This window comes from Atractosteus spatula, chromosome 16 (genome assembly GCF_055471065.1).
Source record: "Atractosteus spatula isolate fAtrSpa1 chromosome 16, fAtrSpa1.hap1, whole genome shotgun sequence".
Classification (NCBI taxonomy): domain Eukaryota; kingdom Metazoa; phylum Chordata; class Actinopteri; order Semionotiformes; family Lepisosteidae; genus Atractosteus; species Atractosteus spatula.
The window spans coordinates 16937189-16960189 of NC_142721.1; the positions used below are offsets into that span (position 1 = coordinate 16937189).

The 23001-nt window shown below is 44.2% G+C and overlaps 1 protein-coding gene across 2 annotated transcripts; it reads right to left on the reverse strand.

Moving 5' to 3' along the window:
- Positions 1–271: 271 nt before the first annotated feature.
- On the reverse strand, positions 272–22554 carry LOC148819696 (uncharacterized). Of its 2 annotated transcripts, XM_088934547.1 has the most exons (19): positions 22463–22554; positions 22180–22297; positions 19967–20311; positions 18188–18535; positions 17839–17940; positions 15700–15795; positions 15528–15620; positions 10949–11023; positions 10651–10764; positions 8737–8787; positions 7355–7429; positions 5802–5891; positions 4953–5045; positions 4468–4551; positions 3672–3764; positions 3469–3567; positions 3031–3049; positions 2213–2278; positions 272–1616 (listed from the first exon to the last, which is right to left on the reverse strand). In XM_088934547.1, the coding sequence occupies exons 2-18, from the start codon at positions 22238–22240 to the stop codon at positions 2221–2223; spliced, it is 1896 nt and encodes a 631-aa protein (XP_088790673.1). In that variant the 5' UTR covers positions 22241–22297; positions 22463–22554; the 3' UTR covers positions 272–1616; positions 2213–2220. The 2 variants fall into 2 exon arrangements, with proteins under 2 accessions (XP_088790673.1, XP_088790674.1); XM_088934548.1 differs by lacking the exon at positions 7355–7429 and having other exon boundaries at positions 22463–22552.
- Positions 22555–23001: the final 447 nt, after the last annotated feature.

Consider the following 23001-nt stretch of genomic DNA (forward strand, 5'->3'; position numbering starts at 1 on the left):
TTACAGTACTTACCCACAACTGCACGGTGCCTCCCCTGGGCCAGGGGAATTCCTGCCGGCTCGGCAAACTTACACTCAGGCTGTACTCGCTGGACAAGGGAGCCTCCCCACCACAGCACAAGAGAGTCGGGACTTTTGGAAAGAGGAGTCCTTACCTCTGATTTTGTGCACAGAATGCCGTCTCGGGTGCTGGGTGGGAAAGTCTCGTGTCGTTGGAGTACCCTGCTCGCAGTGTCAAATTGTAGAAACCAAGAAATTCGAGCCTGAAGTGTTCGTTTGTCCAGCCAAGCTTTATTGCATGCACACAAGGAACCACAATAAGCACCATAACAGTTATAGTACCTATCGTAGCTCAAAGGGGATATGGTCCTACAGAACTTATATATACACATTCCCCCCCCCCCCATTACTTCGGTGATGTAACCGAAGGAAATAGAAACCTTCCTTTGTCATCAGGATTTTAGTGTAAACATTCACCATTTGGGTAAACATTCACCATTTGGAGGTAAATACAGGGGGAGAAAGCCTCTGTGATCAAGCAGGCGTGATGGTTACAGTTCAGCATGTAAAAGCTCCATCAAAGCCATGTTGAAGAAATGGCACAGAAAGGAGGAGCTGACTATAATGTGACACGTCTCCAGGTAACAGTCCAGCTGATTCCCACTGCAGGGGAGTCAGGCTGAAGAGAAACTCCACAGGAAGTAAAGTAAAGCCGTATCTGAAGATCTTCAAACAGCCATTTTACAACAACTGGCTTTTCTAACGTCCTGCAATCCCACAGAACGCAGTCAAGTAAGATCTGAACATGTCAACAGTTATCTTCAGATGGACATTTTAGAATTAACAACTTGCAGTTTAGATTTACACACATGACATAATTAATGTGAGGCTGATCACCACTGCAGGGGAGTCAGGCTGAAGAAAACCCCCAGTGTGTCCAACGTCCAGCTATTCCACACAAAGCAGTAAAGGAGGATATGAATGTTGCAACAAATACCTTCAAATGGCTTTATTACAACAATTTGCATTTTAGATCTACACACACTGTCAAATATGACATCATTAATGTGAATATTTCTATGGAGCTAAAAGCTGTTTCAGTTCCATAATGTGAGCTGCAATCTTAACAAACGAGTTCTTTAGTGAAGACTGTTTTCACTCAGTACAAAGCACAGAATTACTCAAATGACCTTTCATGTGGCATCACTGTCCAGTCTGTGTTAAAAGGGGAAAGAGAACAATTCCTCTGGGGTTTGTCCTGTTCTTGGTCTTTGTTTCTGCTCTCTCACTGGGTTTGCAGGACACTTCAGTCTGAAGCCCTGTGTGGACAGAGCGAGAGTCTCTGCACAGGACAAGCAGGGGGAAAATCAGACTAGGATTCTTCCCACAGAAAAGCACAAAGAACCTCAGTTCTGCTTCAGAAGTGAAAGCAGATTCATCAGACAAGACAACTGTGTGTCAGGAGTAACCAGGAGGAGCTGCTCCTGCTTCAGCAGACATGATCTCTGCAGTCAAAGAGCCTGCTGGCACTCAGCAGGATCACATGATCAGGCTTCCTCTGTGACATCACGCGCTGACATCACTTCCTCATCGCTCATGGTGGTCACACCGCAGTCCTGTAAGAACCACACATGGGACTGGATCATCAAATACACAACAGCACTGTTACTACTGATTAAATTAAAGAATGCTAATGGACATCAAAGCAGTCGCCTTTCAGTTTCACAATTTATCTGTTACTGCTCAAGGGTCTAAAAAGAGCAATATGATCAGAAATGTAGGAACAATCACAAGCCCATGTAGAGCAGTTATTTCCATGCAATTCTGACACACTCGTATCCCAGTTATTCTTCATGACACAGACTCTGATCATGAGTGAGGAATGAGTAAACACTGAGGACTGTGAGCCCATGTCCTGCAGGTCAGACAGCAGCAGTATCAGACATGGCCGAGAGGAACAGAGAGCTCCTGTAGAGCTGCAGGCTGAGCTCATGGTCACGGGTTCGAGCCCGGCTCATGTCAACACTCAACAGGCTGAGCGCTGCCTGGGGAAGAGCTGTGATATTTCACAGAAAATAACCGCTGATATAAACTTCTCATGAGTGATCAGCCCCACTGTGTCCTCAGTCACCCCCCCCCCCCCATGATCTATTAACCCTTCCATGTACAGAGGTTCACAGCCTGCAGGATTCTGGGAAGACTGCATCCAGACCTGATATGCTAGAGGATCATGGACTCCATCTGAAAACGGCTCCTGTTCCTCCACCTCCTGTTCCTCCTGGAATCCAGAAACAAGGCGCATCAGCTCCCCGTGAGCCCCTGATTCTGGGATCAGTCACAGCAGCCAAGGAAATGGAAACCGACTGACACCCCCAGATCACCCCCCTCCTGCCTGCATCCTCATCCTCACCTGGACTGGAATGTGATCATGAGGAAAGGACTGAGCTCAGGACTGGACTGTGACTGTGGGGAGAGTGGACTGAGCTCAGGACTGGACTGTGATTGTGGGGAGAGTGGACTGAGCTCTGGACTGGACTGTGGTCATGAGGAGAGTGGACTGAGCTCAGGACTGGACTGTGACCGTTGGGAGAGTGAACTAGGCATTAAAAATAATTAAATTTTAACTATTCATTTTAATTAATAGTTATATTAGTTATTAAGAAACTTTTAAGACACAATCATTTTAAAGTGTTTCATCTTATTGATGATGATCTCCATTATATCAAACAGGGAAAATGTCAATATTTCAGGCTTTATCAACATTCTATATTTTGTGAATCATACATGTTTATATAATAAAGTATGAAATTATAAATATGATTAGATTGAATTTAATTTGTTTAAATTTATTCATTTACTAAAAAATAATAAATGTATTCCAATTGCAGGTGTCTTACGCAATAACAGTGTTAGCAAAACTAACTTAGATAAAGGTACAGTGTTTAAATAACTACATTTTTAGAAACAAAATTGATCGCTTATGAACACTATAAAGTGAAGACATTTTTATTGTGTAAAAACTCTACTCACCTGTTCTTCTCCTCCTTATCTGGATGGACAAAGCAGGAAATAAAATGTGAGATGTCAGATATCAACAATACAGGACCAGACCACAGCTGTGTGTCCTGAAGCACAACACAGCCCCACTCTCAGCACACACCTGGGCACAGCTGGCACAGCTGGCAGTGAACACTGGGCTCTACTGCACCACAGACATTCCAAAGTCAAATACACTGAGCAGATGATGATGATAATATTTATAAAACTCGATGCATTAACTGTGCTCTTCCCTTTGGAAAAGAGTGGACAAGCCCAATGTTACAAAAAATAGACTTTCAGACTTTTCCTGCATAGTTAGACTTGTGTTGCTCACTTTTCTACTTTTCAGAACAAACTGGTGGTGACAGTGGACTACAGCCCACAGTGATCAGAGGACAGTAGCTGGTGCAGAATGTCTGAGGTACTTACAGTCCGCATACATCAGCAAGACAAGCCAGCAGACAAGGAGGAGGATCTGACAGGGCAAGACCACCAAGCGCAGGTCTGTCAGAGTGCGGCGGCCTTTTTCTGAAACAGCATTGGAGCTTAAAATCAGACCTTGTTATAACACACTGTCCTTCTATCCACTGAGATGTATGTCCTGTGGGTTTTTAGCTGGACGGGTCACTTACCTGCCTTGAGGATGAGCTCTGCAGTGAGAGCAATGGCACTGACCGCAGGCAGGACTGAGGACCCCAGCACGTACACCCCCACCTGAGCTCGGTCTGCAACACAGACAGCAGAGATGAGAAAACTGATTCAGGTACTGACACAACACTACAGAGCTCAACACACTGTACTGTACCAGTGACCAGAGCACAGAGCTCAACACACTGTACTGTACCAGTGACCAGAGTACAGAGCTCAACACACTGTACTGTACCAGTGACCAGAGCACAGAGCTCAACACACTGTACTGTACCAGTGACCAGAGCACAGAGCTCAACACACTGTACTGCACCAGTGACCAGAACACAGAGCTCAACACACTGTACTGTACCAGTGACCAGAACACAGATCTCAACACACTGTACTGTACCAGTCACCAGAGCACAGAGCTCAACACACTGTACTGTACCAGTGACCAGAGCACAGAGCTCAACACACTGTACTGTACCAGTGACCTCAGCACAGAGCTCAACACACTGTACCAGTGAACAGAACACAGAGCTCAACACACTGTACTGTACCAGTGACCAGAGCACAGAGCTCAACACACTGTACTGTACTGTACCAGTGACCAGAGCAAAGAGCTCAACACACTGTACTGTACTGTATCAGTGACCAGAGCACAGAGCTCAACACACTGTACTGTACTGTACCAGTGACAAGAGCACAGAGCTCAATATACTGTACTGTACCAGTGACCAGAGCACAGAGCTCAACACACTGTACCGTACCAGAGATCTACAAAACAATGTACGTTACCAGGGATAGCGCTGAATCGTTTATAGGCCTCTGGACTTAACAGAATCCAAAGAAAAGTCACTTCGCAGATCCGTCCCAGACGCCCTGTAATCAAATTGAATAATCACTGAAGCATACAGTGGAGTGCAGTCATTTGATAAGTCATAATGCTGTGATTTCACTGATGGATTTTGGACTGAGAAAATTCTGTGGACAAATTACAGTAGTCCGTTTTTAGCCAATTTAATCTGTGATTTGAAGTAACTATTCTATTTTCTATGTAACAGATTAAACATAAATAAAGCCAAAGAGACTATCTCACAGTTTTTATTTATCTGAAGGACAGGGGTCACAAATGACAGTGTGTAAATCTGTGATAGAACAGGTTACACACCTGCTCTCGTTCCCTGTAAAATGCTTTTGTACTCAAGCCTGAATTACTAACGAAACAGTTATATGCGCTGTGTGGGGCCTGATTTACCCAGAGAGCAGATACTCTTACCTACCTCTGTCACTGTCTGGCACTTCGGACATCCAAAGCCAGGTCAATGTAATTAGGAGCATCAGCAAAACCACAAAAGTAATTCTCTGGCATAAAGCTGAAAGATGGAAAAATACTTAGAAACCTGCTGCAGCGATATGGAAATATCTCTCATTCACAAAAGTATCACATAGAAACAGGGAAAATCCCTGGGATCATGTGGTTTCATAAATTAAGAGCAAACTTACTACAGTACATGGTGCAGTGGGATTGTAATATCAGTTACTGTTACACAAGCTTTCCGCAGTTCTGGCTTTTATTTACAATACATACTGTAGCTGATCTCTATATTAGCCGCGGTGCAGTGGTAAGGGCTCTGTACTCAGAGCTGGAAGGTTCTGGGTTCGAACCCCCTGTGAGACTCTGCTGGTGTTCAGTGCTCAGACAGCTCCAGTAAGTACCCCTCTGTGCACAAGGGTATGGACGACGGCTGCTTTGAATAAAAGCACTGCCCACCTGGACTGATACTCAGATAACTATACAAGAAAAACTGCCAGTAGCTACTTCAGTCCAGGAACTGAGGAGCTACTGCAAGTAACATATGTGAAATCTCACTACACTTGATATATGTTTACATACTGTATATAACACATTCCAGTTACACACATACTGTAGCTGTGTTTCTGTTTTGGGTTCAGTCTAGGCCACCATCTTTTGCAAACTATTTCAATGACACACGTGCACTCTCACACCTCCCCTCAGATCTTACCTGCCTTGACACAAGTCACTCCTATTCTGAGAACCCTGCACTAGAGAATCATTCCCTTGATTCCCAGTTGAGATTCAACACTTTTAAAGGTACGAGCTTACTTACATCCACAGGCTCCCCGTCGATCACAGCGCGATTTAAAACATACAGCAACACATAAAGCTGGAGCTGCTACACCAATCCCAACTAAATAACCTGAAAAACAAAAAGGAAAACTAAGATGAGTCTAAGAGTGATCTAGGTGCTGATGACCATGCTAGTGTCATGCTAACAGAGTGACTGTCACAGTGCTCTCACACTCTTCTGAAGAAATAAGATGGAATGCCTGTGGAGCACCAAGATGTGGGGGATACAATAGTATTTTCTCGATAAGCTAAACACCCAGTCAATTAAAACAAACTAAATGTAACTAAAGAACATTATTTTCTGGTGGTTATTACATGTTGTGATACGTACAGTACATGAAAACTATTTTACAGTATAGATTCACTTTTTGAAAAGAAAGTATGAGCAAAAATCACATTTCTGACGGAGGGCCATCACGAAGCTGAAACGCAGAGAGTATAGGTGTCCAATATTTTAAGAGTAACTCCCTTCTTGCACATTAATCTCTAATCAAGACCAAAAAAGTAATTTCCTAATACACAAAATGTAAAATATGTTTTTTCTTGCTTAGGTTTCTATTCAGTTTGTTCACTAGCTACAATGTGCAAAGGTGTCTGGGTGCTGCGACTCATATGGTGTTTGAATTTTGTTGTAGTTTTTCAACTCATAATGAAGCTGCATTCTTTTTCTTTATCTTCAGTAATGTTTTGCAAGAGCTTTTCCTGGTTTGCTCATCCTATATAAAGTACTGCCAGACTCCAGGTCTTTCTTCCAGCTAAAAGCCTGAAGATCCGACAACATTTCTTGTGTCTCCATACATATTTAATCTAATTTGTACAGCACATACTGTACATCATTGTTTATCTGGGTACCAATCAATTAACACACAACAAGTGACACGAGGTGTGGAGACGACCGGCTGGAAATGAGGAAATGAGCTTCTCGCTCTGCAGTATGCCCGTTACAGCCAGCCTGCTGTTTGCCAGACAGAAAGTAAATGTGCAAACAGTGAAAACGGCAAAATTCAGTTTTAGTCAAATAGGTCATTTTGTCTCGTCTGAATGTACTCAAACAAAAATTCAAGGTAGTTTAGTCTTCGTCATGGTCATTGTGGATTATATTCATGAGAGTTTCATTGTCATTGACTAAGATGAAAAACAGGTTGTTGACGAACAGTTTTGTCATAATTTTCGGGAACGAAATTAACACTGAACTGATGAACGGATGTCCTGACATTCTGCTACAGAATTTGCTGATAAAACACAGTGACAGTGGTTAGCACTGCCTCTCAGCGCTGGCCCAATGGGTTCGATTCCAGACCTGGGAATCTGCTGTCTGTGGGTTTATTTCCTCCAGGTGCTCCAGTTTCATCCCAGAGTCCAAAGACATCCTGGTAGAATAACTGGCTTCTGGGAAAACAGGCCCTGGTGTGAGTATGTGTGTCTGTGTTTGTGTTTGTGTCTGTGTCTGTGTGTGCCCTGCGATGGACTGGCTCCCACCCATGGTGAACCTTGCTTTGCACCATGACATGAGAGGTCTACTGGAGTACTTACCAATTATAAATAGTTGTGTGACAGCGATAGAAAACATAAACATCATCATACTTAACAGCAACAGATGAAAGGAAGCTGTAGGGAAAGAGAAGAGAGGAGTCATGCAGAGTATCCGTGTCTCAGTCAGTCAGCTCTCAGCAGCACGTGGACAGACAGGAGCTGCTCTGTCTCCTCCACAGCCCTGGTGTGCTGAGGTCACTTCACCCCCAGCTCCAGACTCCAGAGAGGCTCAGGCCCAGTGCACTCCCCACGCCCCAGCGAGAGGGAGAGCTCACACCTCCCTGCGTCCCAGCTAGGGCCACAGCTGTGCAGCCCCTCCTCACCGGCCAGGACAGCAGCACACAGATCGCTGGCTCCTGACCAGGGCTCTTCTCACGTCTCGAAGCTGCTGAGCTCTGCCTGCCTGGACTGGGACCTGGCAGTGACTCACTGGAGCAGACTGGCGCCTCTCCTCAGGGCCCAGGGAAGAAACCTCCTTCAGGGCTTCACTGTGTCAGTGTCCCTGTGTCCCTGGAGCTGGGAGCAGACTGGCTCCTCTCCTCAGAGCCCAGGGAAGAAACCTCCCTCAGGACTTCCTGCCTGTGCTGTCCATACACTCAGCAGGAGGTGAGGAGGTTTGTCCATACAAACAGTGAAGGTGAAGACCAGTGCAGAAGGTCTTCAGGGACAGAGGCTGTCTTCTCCTGAGCCACTTCCATGAAGACACCACTGCCTTTCGGGATCAATCCATGATTCCATGATGGAGGTCATCTGATTCTCTGGAATTCCACATTCCCAGGCAGGGTGGCAAGGAGCCCCATTGAATACTGGGACAGAAAAACCCCAGTGATGGATCTGGGCTCCTGCTGACATCCTTTTCAAAAAGCCTGAATCAGGTGGGGGTCAGCACATGGGGTTATAGGAAGTGTAGAGGAACGTGGAGATCAGAAAAGATCCGGAAGGTCTCAGACTTGTTTTGTTGCTGTTGATTAACCTCAGATGTGTTCCTACTAAGAACAGTTACTTAGAGCTCCAGGACAGGATTGGATACTGAAATGTAAGACTGGATTACATAATCAAGACTCAGTCCCTTGTTATTAGGGTAAGAAGAAAATCTTACATACATGAAAAATTAAAATTCTTCCTTACTAAAGTAACGGGGATTTCAGCAAAGGTTTTGTAAGCTGCTGAGTCTAAAGTAAATACAAACCCTCTGCATTCTAAATGTTTATTTATGTTGTCCTGTCTTTGGCACAGTACTGGATACCATCTGAGTGTGAGTTATTTCCCTGTGAACCTCGCCCTGGGCTCTGCTGTCTGCGCGCCTGCTTGCTGTGACCTCCACCCACCTGGACAAGACACACACATCTGTCGAGAGGTGGGGAAAAGAGCAGTGAACTCACCATTGTATTCCAAACATTTCCTACTGTGCTTCCGACAAAAAGTCATCCATCCTGCAGGAAGTGAGAACAGGGTGAAGGTTTAGGAATCTGCTGAAAGTCCACCTATACACTCTTACTCCTATGCTATGTCCCAGTGTGTTTGGGAGGAGCTGTGGGTGTCACCAGATCAACTCGAGTTCTCCTTGTGGGAGATAAAAGGTCGGCATGAGGTCGGTGTAAAAAAAGACTCAAAACTGCAAGTCGTTCAACCCAGGAGCGGTCATCCTACCAAAATCCCTCCAACAACACACCAGAAGATCATCAGGAAAGGTACAAAGAACCCCAGAGTAACATCCAAGGAACTGCAGGCCACTCTCTTAGTCATTAGCCCTGGCTCAACTATCAGCCAATGTCTGAACAAGAGTGGTGCCCATGGAAGGATAGCAAAAGAACACTGCTGCCCGACTGCAGTCCATCAGAGAGCACAAATGATCCACAAGGCCTCAGGAACACCGTTCTGTTGCCAGAAGAGTCAACGTTAGAACTCTTTGGCCTCGATGAGAAACACCGCTTTTGAGCAGAACTTCATCCCAACCGTCAAGCATGGTTGGAGTGGTGGGAGTGTGATGTTTTGGGGCTACTCTGCTGCCTCAGGACATGGACAGCTTGTCATCACGGACACAACCACGAATTTTGCGCTGTGCCAGGAGATTCTAGAGGAGAATATCAGGGACCGGTGGCCTGACCTGAAGCTGAACCGAAAGTTGGTCTTGCAGCACGACAACGACCCAAAACATAGAAGCAGTTCTAAAAAAGAATGGCTGCAGAAGCAGGGATTTAGTTTTGCAAAGGCCTAGTCAAAGTCTAGACCTGAACTCCACAGAAGTGCTCTAGCAGCACCTGCGGCAGGCTGTCCATGTAAGGCAGCCCCTACATGTCACAGACGTGAAGGAGCTGTGTGAGGAGGAATGGGAACGGGCTGAAATTCCTCAAAACCAATATGAGACTGATCAACAGTTACAGGACATGTTTAGTTGCAGTCATTGCTGCACAAAGGGAAGCCACCTGTTACTGAATCTAAAGTTTCACATTCGTTGTCACACATGAGTATTGACTGTTGCATCAGCTGAAGAAAATGATTGAAAGAGTATCATATTTTTTCCTGTTTCATGTTGTCTCATTGGGTTAACGTATTATCTATTATTAGGACGCAGATTAATAAATCCTCTTAATGCAAATGTGGCTGCATAAGGCTACTGTCTAAGAAACTTGACTTAAAAGGAGCATCTTACTTCATCGTTTTACAGTACATTACCAAAAACAGGGGATCTCAGGGGGTTTACAAACATTTTCTCAGCACTCTACATCACTGTCTTACTCCTCTTGGATTAACTGTCTTTTTCACTTGAAATAATTCGAGATGCAACCCTAAAAAAAAAGATCAGCCTTGGACTCTGTAAGACAGCCTGATGACTTTAAAAGATTCAGCTCTCAGAATAAAGGCTACATTTACCACAAGGTTCAAAAACACACTCTAGGAATATTTATTAGGTCATTTTACAAGTAATTTACTTCATTTTTAAAGTAATTTATGAAGTAAAATAAGATTTCCAACTTTTTAATCATTCAGAGCATGACAGCCAGGGTCAGATGGAAGAAAACAGTCAGATAAATGTAGTGAAGGTTGTAATCTAAAATGTAGTTTAAATTTGCTTGTGGAACTTTATTAGGTGTCCTGGAAGAGAAAAAGCAGAATGTATATTCTTACTCTACAGACACTTGGGAGGGGCTCACTTTCTTGTCATGCTGCTAGAGAACGGATACACTTTTATTAGAAACAAAACGAGAAAGAAAATTATACTGAAAACATGGCAAGTTTCATTTAAAGAATTTCCTCAAAAATGTTATGCCAGATTTTAAATAGTATTGTCTTACCTTTTACAACAATCCCGGAGAGTGAGAACAGGAACACTAACCCACAGAAAAATCCAATAAATGCTTTGGCAGCTGTGTTCGGCGCTCTGGTTTTAAAATATTCTGCAAGAATAACTGGACAGGGATACATAGTTATACACCTCAGTTATCAATAATTCTTGCCTGATAAACATCTTCATTATATTTATTAATGTCTACCAAAGCAAAACATAATAAAACAGTGATAACTTTTTTTGTATGTTAGGTTTTATAACTGAACAGCTACTCATAAACTGATTTTGGAGAATGTCTTACTTACCAGACATCACCACCGTTACAAAGGCAAAAACCACAAACGGGACACTGAAACGTTTCAATCTCCTCCCAAGGTTTCCTGGAAAAAAGACAAACATTTATTACTTTCTACTGGACAGCCACCCTCAACAATCCATCCATCCATTTTCTAACCACTTCAACCAATTCAGGATCGCCTATCCCAGTAAGCAATGGGCACAAGGCAGGGTACACCCTGGACACCAGGTCAGCCCATCAGCCCATCAGCCCAGAAGCCCAGCAGCATGTCTTTGGACTGTGGGAGGAAACGGGGGCAACTGGAGGAAACCCACACAAACATGGGGAGAACACACAGACTCCCCACAGACAGCACCCCAGGAATTAAGCAGTGAATCTCTGAAACACAGAACCGTCAATGTAGTGAGGTGACGGCTGCCTCTCCATCCACACCCCCACCTCCACCCAGGAGCAGCTAACACACCCACGTTCATCCCCAGCCCCTGTAAGAGAGACACCCCGACTTGTACAGGATTTTCAGGGCTGAACACTTTATTCACTTTCTTTGTATGTTATTACTGCGCTGTAATACGCGTGCTAACACTCCAGTAGTGCTGTGTGTACAAAAGTAATAAAAACAAAAAGCTGAACACGTAAAGGCTAGAGAAAATGCCCCCTACAGAGAAGGAAAAAAGCACAGAAGCCGTGGAACCAAACCCAATTCTCTCAACAAGATATTACTGTCCAGCATATCAAACCCTTAGGGATACTGAGGCTTCACTGTACCCTGCACTGCACCTGCTGGACTCCTTCATCCCCCCAGACTGGGAACAGACTTTCCCTCCTGGAGCACAGAGCCAACAGGAACCAGCTGCTGCCCCCACATTCCCTGAACACACAGCTGTAGGGCTGACAGATCACTGCTGACACATCACTGCTCTTATCTCAGTGTTCAGCACATTCTCACTGCTGACAGATCACTGCTCTTATCTCTGTGTTCAGCACAGTGTTCAGCACATTCTCACTGCTGACAGATCACTGCTCTCATCTCTGTGTTCAGCACACAGTGTTCAGCACAGTCTCACTTCTGACGGATCACTGCTCTGATCTGTGTTCAGCGCAGTCTCACTGCTGACGGATCACTGCTCTGATCTGTGTTCAGCGCAGTCTCACTGCTGACAGATCAGTGCTCTGATCTGTGTTCAGCGCAGTCTCACTGCTGACAGATCAGTGCTCTGATCTGTGTTCAGCGCAGTCTCACTGCTGACAGATCAGTGCTCTGATCTGTGTTCAGCACAGTCTCACTGCTCTCACATGTAATAAAACTACTAGGACTTCCGGTTAGGATGTGGACTAGAATGGCTGTGTTACACAGCCCTGAAAATACTGTTTTTTTTCTGATACATTAAGTTTCTAAAACAATAATTTTGGCCGAAGGGACTGTGATGAGATGCAAGAGAAAGCTACCAACTGTGGAAAATAGTGAAATAGTGTCTTCTGAACACAGTCGAGGTAGATCTCAAGCTCCGAACATGATGACGCAGATGTTAGTCTCCAGAAAGTACTGGAGGTACTCCCAGACTTCAGACGGGATATTAAACAGGAGATGAGCAAGGTGAATAAAAGACTGGACGGGATGGAACAAGACGAAACAAGGGCGCTAACAGTAGAAACTGTGACGAAGCCGTTTTTAAGACGACAAAATTCTCTGGAAACAAAACTACTGGACCTCGAAGGAACAGAGACAACATTCGAATTTACGGTATTCCTGAAGAATCAGAGGGACGCTGTATGATTACTTTCATTGAAAATCTCCTGAGGGGGGAACTCTTCTTGCCAAAGGACATGGAAATCAGAACTGAACGGGCACAGAGCGTTCGCACCAAGACCCACAGGCCCAGAGCGTGAACCAAGTTCTCAAGTTACAGAACAAAAGAAGAGGTTGTGCGTAATAACTGTAATAAGTCTGTAATAAAAAAAAACATTCTATGTGGATCACGATTACCCCCGGCAGTACTTAAAAACACATCGGATACTACAAACTAAACAAGGTGCTGAAATCACAAAAAATAACATTTCAGATTTCCAGCGAGACTACGAGTTTTCTATAAAGACGGCACCTGTCTGTTTCACTCAGACTCCACGAAGGACATGGCAGAGACAGGGTTCAAAGTTAAAGTTTTACCATGTCCAGAGGAGTGTGAGGGTAATCATGATCCACATAGAATTGTCAAACTCCAAATGCACAGCACATTGATTCAGCTCAGGGTGTAACAACTTCTGTCTCTTAGTTATACCAAGGGTTTCACATTTCAGACTCCTTACTGATTTTTCACAGTTTTTGTAAAGAAAGCTAAAATAAAACTTTAATAATGTAATAGTATAATAATGTTCTGCCACATCAGCATATGCTAAAGCAGAGCACTGGCTCGAGCTGGTCAGTAACAGCAGTCCTACACAGAGATTGAACAATCCATACACAACCTCACATTGACAGTCTGCTCTGACACAGGGTCACAGCGCACAGCTCAATATAAGGGACAGCAGCATCAATGTACTGTACCTTAAATACCAATCCCAGCAATACTGCCTAATGTTTGTACCAAGCATGGCTTTAATCTCTGCTGAGTCACACCGTTCAGTAGTACAGTACCTTTTTACAGGATCAAGCACGCACCTCCAGCTACCTGAAACTCACTCCCTACTATTCTGAGAAATATAAACTCTTTTACAGTATTTAAATCTAAAGATTAAAGACTTAATGTTTAGTCAGGCTTTCAATTAGTGTTTGCTTTTTCTCTATTTTCCACTCTTTGTAGCTCCATCATTATTTCTGTTTAATATTATTGTTATTTTATTGTTTTTGCCCTGTGAAGTGCCAGAAATACTGCCACTGTACATGGGAACTGAAATAAATCCTTCTTGTTGTAAACCTTGTAAACCAGGGCTGCCAGGTTTAGGAGGTGAAAAGGAGGTGGAGCCACCAGGGGGCAGCAATGAGACATTCCTTACACTATATTTAACTAGGGAACCGGGGAATTAGCTTCACCGGTCGGTACAGCCTCTCCCACATAAGCCAAGTGGAATAACAACAAGGTGTCTGTTCAGACACTGATGATTCGTTGAAGAGTGAGTCAGGAAAATCTCAGAGAGAGAGTTTACACAGCCCTAAAACAAAGAAAATCAATTCAGGCCAAGGCATCTGGAATCCTTATCAGTTATCCCCCTTTCCTGCCATAACTCTAAGCCTGTTACTTAGAAGTCCAGTCCTCATGCAGAAAGGAGTCAGTTAACCCTTTCTTCACATCTTATATCTTTCTTCAATAACAACAACCATCTGAGTTCTGGGCAACAGCCTCGGTCGTAGCTGTGTCAGCTGCTGGTACGAGGACGACAGTGTTTGACAGTTTGGCCAAATGGGTCTGACAGGGTGTGGGTTTTCCTCTGTTACTAACAGGAGAAAGCAAAGACCTACTGTGTATTCGGCCTGGAAGATTACCGTACATTGGTGTGTTCTGATTAATGACTAGACACTTCTATGGGGACAATTTTTGTGCAGCTTTCCCCATCATGTTACCATATCAGGGGGAGATCTGTCACAGGCGGCTTGAGCAGAGCGTTCAAACTGCTTACAGTAAGAGTGAGGGGAGACCGGCTGCTAGAATCTCCTCTGATCCCTTACTTGTTCTGCATGAAGAGTACCGGCTGATGCCTTCGAAGAGGCATTTTAGAGTCCCTCAGTGCAGAAGCAACAAAAAGAGCAAAACCTTTATCTTGCATTCAGTAACACTACTCAGCAAATGAGTTTACAATAAAGGAGTACTGGTTTTTGACCAACTGTTATTAGATGTTATGTGCAACAATGAAGGGCATGTGCAATTATAGGGGCTTATGGTGATTGTGGGGGACTTTACTATGCACCCGTGTCAGTATAATGACAAATAAAGTTGAATTGAATGAGATTTGGATCAGTTTTCTACTGAAGGGGCTAGATTGACCAAATGGCCTCTTCTTTATTGTCATCTTTCTAAGATTCTTACATAAAAGGGGGTTTCTGTGTTCTGGGGTTAAGAGGCAGAGTGCATTTTGTCCTTTTCTAAGCCTTGGGCATTTTTACATTAATCAAATAATCACTGACAAGTTGCCCCATGAAATGAATTGTAGTAACCTTGTTTCGACAAGGTTGTGGTTTTAGTCTCTTGAAACCTGCTACTGTTTATTTTGTATAACTCTTATTATTATCTAGATGTTTTTTATTTCTTGATGGTTTTATTTTTGTTTTTTTAGTTTCTTTTTGTTAAAATGTCGTTTTAAATAAAGCCAGGAGTCTTTATAACAAAGTTGAGGAAACTGTAACTTGGGAGTGTTTTGCGTAGAAACATCTACTGTACAACATTAACACTGCGCTCAAGATCTCACACAGCACAGGGTGCCGACACTAACCAGCAAACACAGGGACTAGAGTTAATGACATCTGAAGACTGTGGACTGGAGATCAGGAGCTCTTTCAAGTGGGCTGAAGAGTTTACCTCCCAATGGCTCTCGATCCACCAGTAACACATGTGAGAACTCAGTCTCGTGTCCCAGATCAGCTGCTCTGCTCTCACCTGGATAGCTGTGTGAATAGGAGGCCATTATTGACACCAGCAGGATCCTCAGCACACTGACAGTGGCGCAGGTGACCGACTCCTGGAGAAAACCTTCAAAACACACACAGTTCTCAGAACAGGGAAGAGCCCAAAATCACAGCATGGATAAGGACCTGACAGACTCACCCACCTTCAGTCTGGCCCCACAGGATAAAGGCTACAGACAAGAGGAGCCCAGGAGTGACACAGTTCACCAGACAGCAGTGCCACCGCCAGCTGGTCTCACCTGGGACAGGAGACAGGAAGGAGGGTATTCGTCACAAGGCCAAGCTGCGCTCAATTACACAGATCACAGAGCTGAACACAAGCCATCTATTTCAGTTCAATAACAAGAGTGTGAAAATCGAGTGCTCAGCTCATAACTGGGATTGAAAATGTTTAATTTCACATATCCCGTAAGTATTTGCCTATTCATCCAGTTCAGCACAGGAATAATGAAAGTTACATCTAAAGCAAATGTAAAAAAAAATGTTCATTTCATGAAATAATGAAATTTCATGGAGTGAAGAAGACTAATGAAGCACTGAAAGATATACAGTAATAATGATGTAAAAGCAAAAATCAAAATTAAAAAAAAGTTTTAAAATATGATATAAACTAATTTAGGTAGTGAAATACACAATTAGATACATGTAGTTATAAACAAGACTATTCAAAGCTTTGTAAGCCAGATTGAAAACCTTCTAATGTCCTAAACTACTTTATATATATAAGTACCTCAGAAGCTCTCACAGCCACTGTTTTTAAACACTGGTGCCCCCAAGGGTGCAGTCTGTCACCACGTCTGTACTCCTTGTACAGTATACCGATGACTGTGTATCTACTACTGAACCTGTGAAATTAATCATTTGCAGATAACACTACCCTGGCAGGGCTAATAAAAAAATGATCCGTCTCTGTACAGGAAGGAGGTCACTTCTTGGGAAAGCTGGTAAATTCAAAACAATCTCAAACTCAATGTGGGAGGATAAAACCAAAGACGTGATCATTGATTTCACAGGTGACAGGAATAAACTACTACAGAACTTCAGGAAGAAGGCTAAGGATACGTCAAATCTAGAACAGAGTGATTCCGGAAGAGAACTTATTCTGAGGACTTCTATCTTCCCTGGGATGTTGCACTGTATTTTTTTTGTATATAATATGTGCGTGTTATTCACACTTTTCTCTTCTTTGTACCTCTGTTTTTTTTATCTCTGTCATTTTAAGCGCAACACAAAAAAGTCCTCACCACCCAAAGGGGTCGTCTGTCCATTTGACTTTGATATGTGACTGGCAGACAGTGTAAAGAAGCCGGAACAGGAGTTATACACTCACAAGACCCACATCTTGATAATACCCTGGCATAGCAGGGATTACTGCATCCATTGAAAAAAGACACTTCCGTAATGTTTTAATCAAGTCAAAAAGAAAATCAAGGCTTTTAACTGACATAAAGGAGCACCTTTCCATTCTGATTGCTCAATTAGTTATTGTCAAAGTGTCCAATTTACTTAACTGATGCAGGAAATAATGCTATTAACTTTTGTGTCATCACAGTTAAAGGGAAACTGCAACGCTACTTTCATTTTTCTGGCCCTATTACACTGTATGCAAGCAGGCTTGTGAATTCATCTCTTTGAATCCAAAAGAAACACTGCCCTCGACTTCCAGACGGTTTTACTTGTTAACTCTGCCTGCAGATCATGTTGGAACATCTCTGCGGTGAAATGTCTGCTGTACAACCTGTACTTATCCGCTCATACATCACAGTACATCAGTCATGACAGGGACTAGTGAGCAGGAAGGGCCAATTCACATCACAATTCATGGGAACTCGAATGCGAGTTTGTGACAACACGGGGACTTACAGTAACTTCAAAGTTCAGAATTTTGTACTTAATTCGAAATTTGTATTTTTTCTGCGACATCAATGAATTTACTTTGTTACCCTGATTAAATAACCAGTCTGAGAAATTGGGACTGCAGTTCCCCTTTAACATTCAGGCACTTAAATGAGCTACTACTCTGTACAAATAACATTTGAACAGACCAACTATTTAACAATCATGTCGTAAATAACTCTTGGTATTAAAGATGGGATTGTTTGGCAATGTAGGATCCGACAACGGGATGGCTATGTGAAAAACAGCGCCCCCTACTGCACAGTGACCCTGGTCCAGGGGTAAGAGTGACACCTGCTGCTCCATATGCACCACTTACAGCAGCAAGCTGTAGGATGTTGCAGATTTGGAGTTGCAGCATGAAATGAGGTAAAAGCTGAACTCACGGTTCTGGAGCAAGAACTGGTATGTTGGCACACTGGTCAGGATCACGACTCCCAGTGCAGAAAGAGCCAGAAGCAGGATCCAGATGTGAGCTGTGGAAAACCCTGGGAAGAGCAGAGGAGAGCAGTCAACAGGAGTGAGGCCGCGCTGGTTCCGGGTGTCTGGGCTGTCCCAGCTCCACAGCTCATCAGCTACACAAACAGGAACCTCCAGGCAGTACAGCGTCTCGCACAGGAGCCCTGCAGCTGCTGTCCTGTCAGTGAGCTGAGCTGCAGCTGCAGGCACAGACAGAAGGGGCACTTCCTGCCTTCAGCTTTCTTTATTAATATACTGTAAATGACTGCTTCTTACCCAGCTCTTTCAGCTCTGCTGTTGTATTTGCGGAACCCGAGTCCGTGTGGACTGTGCACATGTACTGCCCCTTGTCTTCAGTCCTGATGTCCTTCAGCCTCAGAGAGAAGTCCCCATTAGGGATCCTCTCAGTGATGAACTCTGCACGTCCCCGGTAGCGCTGGTGCTGGGACTCCGGCCTGCTCTCCCCCTCGGAGAACATGTGCACTAAGATAGTGGAGTCAGTCTTCACCCACTCCACCTCCAGCTCCTGCAGGGGGACATTCGTGTCCACAGAGCAGTTCAGCACCACCTCCCCTCCAGCATAGGCAACCACAGGCTCGCTGGCTCCGCTCACAGCCAGTCTCTCTGAAACATGGAACAGGGAGGTCGAGTCAGGTTAATAACAGCAGCAGTGTTGCTCAAGAGCTGAAAGCCGTCCTGTTGTTCACACATCCCCCAGCAGTGAGCACCCCAGGCCCTGAGAGCCACAGGCCAGCAGCTGTTACAGGTCATCAGGGTGTAAAGACCCAGAACACCTGAGTTCTGACCAGTTCAGCACCTTAATCAGAGGGGCTAAGTCAGGATTGGCCAGCTCTGGGCCTCTGCAGGGCTGACTAGGACTGGCCACCACTCCTATAAGGAAACTAGACCTCAGAAAGAGAGATGCTAGCCCTGGGGCTATTTCACAAAGCAAGATAACTCCACTAACTGGATAACTTTTGGAAACATCTTGTTAAAAGTCCAGATTTCCGGTTTCACAAAGCAGGACTGAATTATATCATTTTAATTCAGAGGATTGCACTACTGCACTGCACTGTACTGTACAGCACCACTGTTGAACAAGTACTGGTTAATCTGGGAAGAAAAGTGTCCCCCATAAGACCAAATTTCAGTTTGTGAAGCAAAATGATCTTTCTTTCTATAATTTCTTATTGGTTTTTGATAAAGACTAAAATACTGTAGACCTGAAGTACAGTAATTATGTTTCTGTATTCAAGCCCCGTGTCTCTGCTGGCACAATGAAAATAGCTCTAGAAAATGGAACTGTAAACTAAGAAAAAGCAAAACAATGGCTAAATTTTTTCTTCAATAAATAAAAAGTTGAAAAAAGTGAGAAATCCAAATCTTATTCCTTCCTGCCCAGCAGTGTTATTAAATGACTGTGAATCAGAATAATAATTCCTTACACTTTCTGGACACTCCACTCAGAGCTCTGTACAGGTAATGGGGATCCCCTCCACCCCCACCCGTGTGCAGCCCCACCTGGATGATGCTCCAGTCCCCTCACACACACCAGCTCTCAGTGGGGAGGAGAGCAGAGTGATGGAGCCAGTTCAGAGATGGGGGTTATTAGGAGGCCATGACTGGTAAAGGCCAGGGGGGAATGTGACCAGGACACCGGGGTAACACCCCTACTCTCTCGAGAGACGCCCTGGGATTTTTAATGACCACAGAGAGTCAGGACCTCAGCTTTATGTCTCATCCGAAGGACGGCGCCTTTTTACAGTAAAGTCTCCCCGTTACTGGGGCACTAGGACCCACACAGACCGCAGTGTGAGCGCCCCCTGCTGGCCCCACTAACACCTCTTCCAGCAGCAGCCTCAGCTTTCCCAGGAGTCTCCCATCCAGGTACTGACCAGGCTCACACCTGCTGGGCTGTCAGTGGTGAGATGCAGGGTGATATGGCAATGAATGTACTTGAAACAACTAAAATACAGCTGCAGAAGAACAGATGTTGCTATGAATAACTTAACTTCCTGTTTCCCAGAGAGGACATCGTCTGTGTTCCCAGCTCACCCTGTTCCTTCAGCTCCACGGTGGTCTGACCAGAGTCCTCCTTTGTGTAAACAGCACACCTGTACACGCCTGTATCCTCGGCCGTGACGTTGGCCAGCCGCAAGGAAAAGTTTCCTCTGGGAATCTCCTGAGGGAAGAGCTCCGCTCGGCCCCGGTAGCGCTGGTGCTGGGACTCCGGCCTGCTCTCCCCCTCGGAGAACAGGTGCACCAGAGTGTCTGGATCTGTCTTCACCCACTCCACATCCAGCTCCTGCAGGGGGACAGCGCTGTCCACAGAGCAGGGCAGCAGCACCTCGTCCCCAGGCCTGGCCACTAGAGGCTCCCTAGGGCCCTGCACAGACAAACCTGGGGCCACAGAAGAGTGGATCATCAGGCCCAGAGTCAATGAGCCCTGTCCTTACTGCATCAAGTATAAAAGAATACATATACTGTGCATAAAGGTCACATTCCACAAAACCTTAGATAACATTAATTTTCCATAAGTCAGAAAGCGTTCTTATACAATACATACACACTTAGCACACTCGTTGTTATCACAGTAGTTTGCATTAAGATAATGGAGACAGATTTAATTTTACTGTTCACACTAACTCTCAGAAAATACTGGTATTCAAATTCATACCCCCCCCCCCCAACCACCTGACCGACTGAGAAAGCAAACTGCAGGTGTTGTTTTTCTCACCTTCTGTAATTCAGTACATTGACCTTCCAGACTGTGTTACTAACAGTGTGGTTGCCTGTAGTCACCTGATTACACCAATAATGAAGTGCTGTATCACAGGAATGAAAGTAGTGTATGACATACTATTTAACATCTGGGTACGTGTGCTTATTTCTTGTCAACAAGTAAGTTGTGAACAAAGTAGGCCTGGTAACTCTCAAGTCAAGAGAAGAGCCTCTTGAGACACGATCATAAATTTGGGGTCATTACAAGGAATGCAAGAAAGGACCTTTGTTAATTTTCAGTTTTAAGAAACTGGGCAAACGTACCTTAAAATCATCCACATTTATACTCTATATATGACAAACAGCATGTTTATCATTCCTTTGATGTTACATGAAGAAATCACACAGTAATACTCAAAAGAAACAGAACCAACTACTTCAACCTCAAGAAACAAAGGATATCTAAGCAACTACCCCTAGATATCAAAGCTGATCTTGAAATAAAGAGCTTTTTGTAAAAAAAAATAGATGAAACGGACAGAATTCTGATTGTAACAAAGGTTTTAGAATTGAGAGAACAGATTATTCTGATCCATCCATAACAATTGAGGGTCCCAGTTTGGGAAACCGAGTCACCCCTCTACTGGTGAAATAAGGTACAACATTCTCCCATTGCTTGTATAGTAAATCAGAATTTTGACCCAATAAATAGCATCCTTCATTTCTTACTGATAAATGATAAATGACCGTATGAAGTACACATTACATATTTCATTCCCTTCGCTTTCTAAAGTATAAATCCAAAATACTAAATTAAAATACGATTAATGACACCATAATTATTTCAGGAAGAAGTGGGCAGAACATGGGCAGTTCAGAAATGTTAATATCAACCCTGTGTGTATAACTCAGAAGACGTTCTGAGTTTTCTCAAATACTGGATATTTTATCCTGTCCCTCCTGATGGAAGCAGTAGAAAGTCTGTAAGGACAGATATGCAAGTCTCAGATTAGAATTGATCAATCTGGACCCTGGCAGACAGGTCTTTGGAATGTATTGGTCTGAGGCTGATAAATGAGCCAAGCCAAGAGCCACACTGTGGACGTTAGTCCCACGAGGACTGGAAGAAGATTGGAAGTCAAGTCAGAGAAGACTTGAAGTCAGGCCTGAGAGCACTCGACTTGAGTTTGGGTTGTTAGCATTGAGTTAATTAAGGCATCCCTCCAAAACATCTGACCCACAGAAGCACAGACTGCACTTTCAACGGCACAAATAACCACAACTGGAAGCACTAACAAATATGGCCGGTTTCAATTTCATGTGCTGTTTATAGGGGGGGAAACTTCAGGAAGTTGTCCGTTAGTGTTCTCCAAAAATACACACAAGATAAGGAAGAAAACTTGTGCAAGAGAACTTGCAAGACACCCTTTGATCTGAATTCAAATGTATCGACCGTTCATTTCCCGGGATTAAGTGTAGCTGAAGTTTCCCTTTTCTCTAGTTCTGAGCTGAGGAGAGGCAGGAGGAAGAAGAGGGGACTACTGTACCTTCAGTCCTCAAAGCTCCCCACACAGCAGCCAGGACTCCCAGCACAGTCAGTGTCCTCATCTCTCCTGAGGGCCCTGGGCTCTACAGAGCTGTCAGAGTGAAGAGATCGCTGCAGAGCTGGGCGTACAGCACACAGGAAAGGAGATGTTAGCACTGAGAAATTTAATCCTATTACTGCAATATCAGTTTATAAAGCAAACAGCTTTACTTCCCTTTTAGCCCAAAGATACACTGTTACAGTACTTCTGACAAGCAATGAATTACTTGCGAAAACATACTCACCTTCACTTAAATGCAGAGTGGTCTTTCTACATTATTATCTTGAAACTGCGCAAGATGGCAAGAGATTTAATTTTCACTTTCGCTTTCTCTGCTGGCCACGCCCTGGAAAAACCCGTTGTGAGCTTCGGGTAAATAAATACCCTGGGTCTTAAAGCCCGCAAAGCAATATGAATCCTTACACTGCACAGTGTTCCAGAGAGCTGTTACAGCAGTGAAGAGAGGGTAGAGACACAGCAGTAAAGAGAGGGTAGAGATACAGCAGTACAGAGAGGGTAGAGATACAGCAGTAAAGAGAGGGTAGAGATACAGCAGTACAGAGAGGGTAGAGATACAGCAGTACAGAGAGGGTAGAGATACAGCAGTAAAGAGAGGGTAGAGATACAGCAGTACAGAGAGGGTAGAGATACAGCAGTAAAGAGAGGGTAGAGATACAGCAGTAAAGAGAGGGTAGAGATACAGCAGTACAGAGAGGGTAGAGATACAGCAGTACAGAGAGGGTAGAGATACAGCAGTACAGAGAGGGTAGAGATACAGCAGTA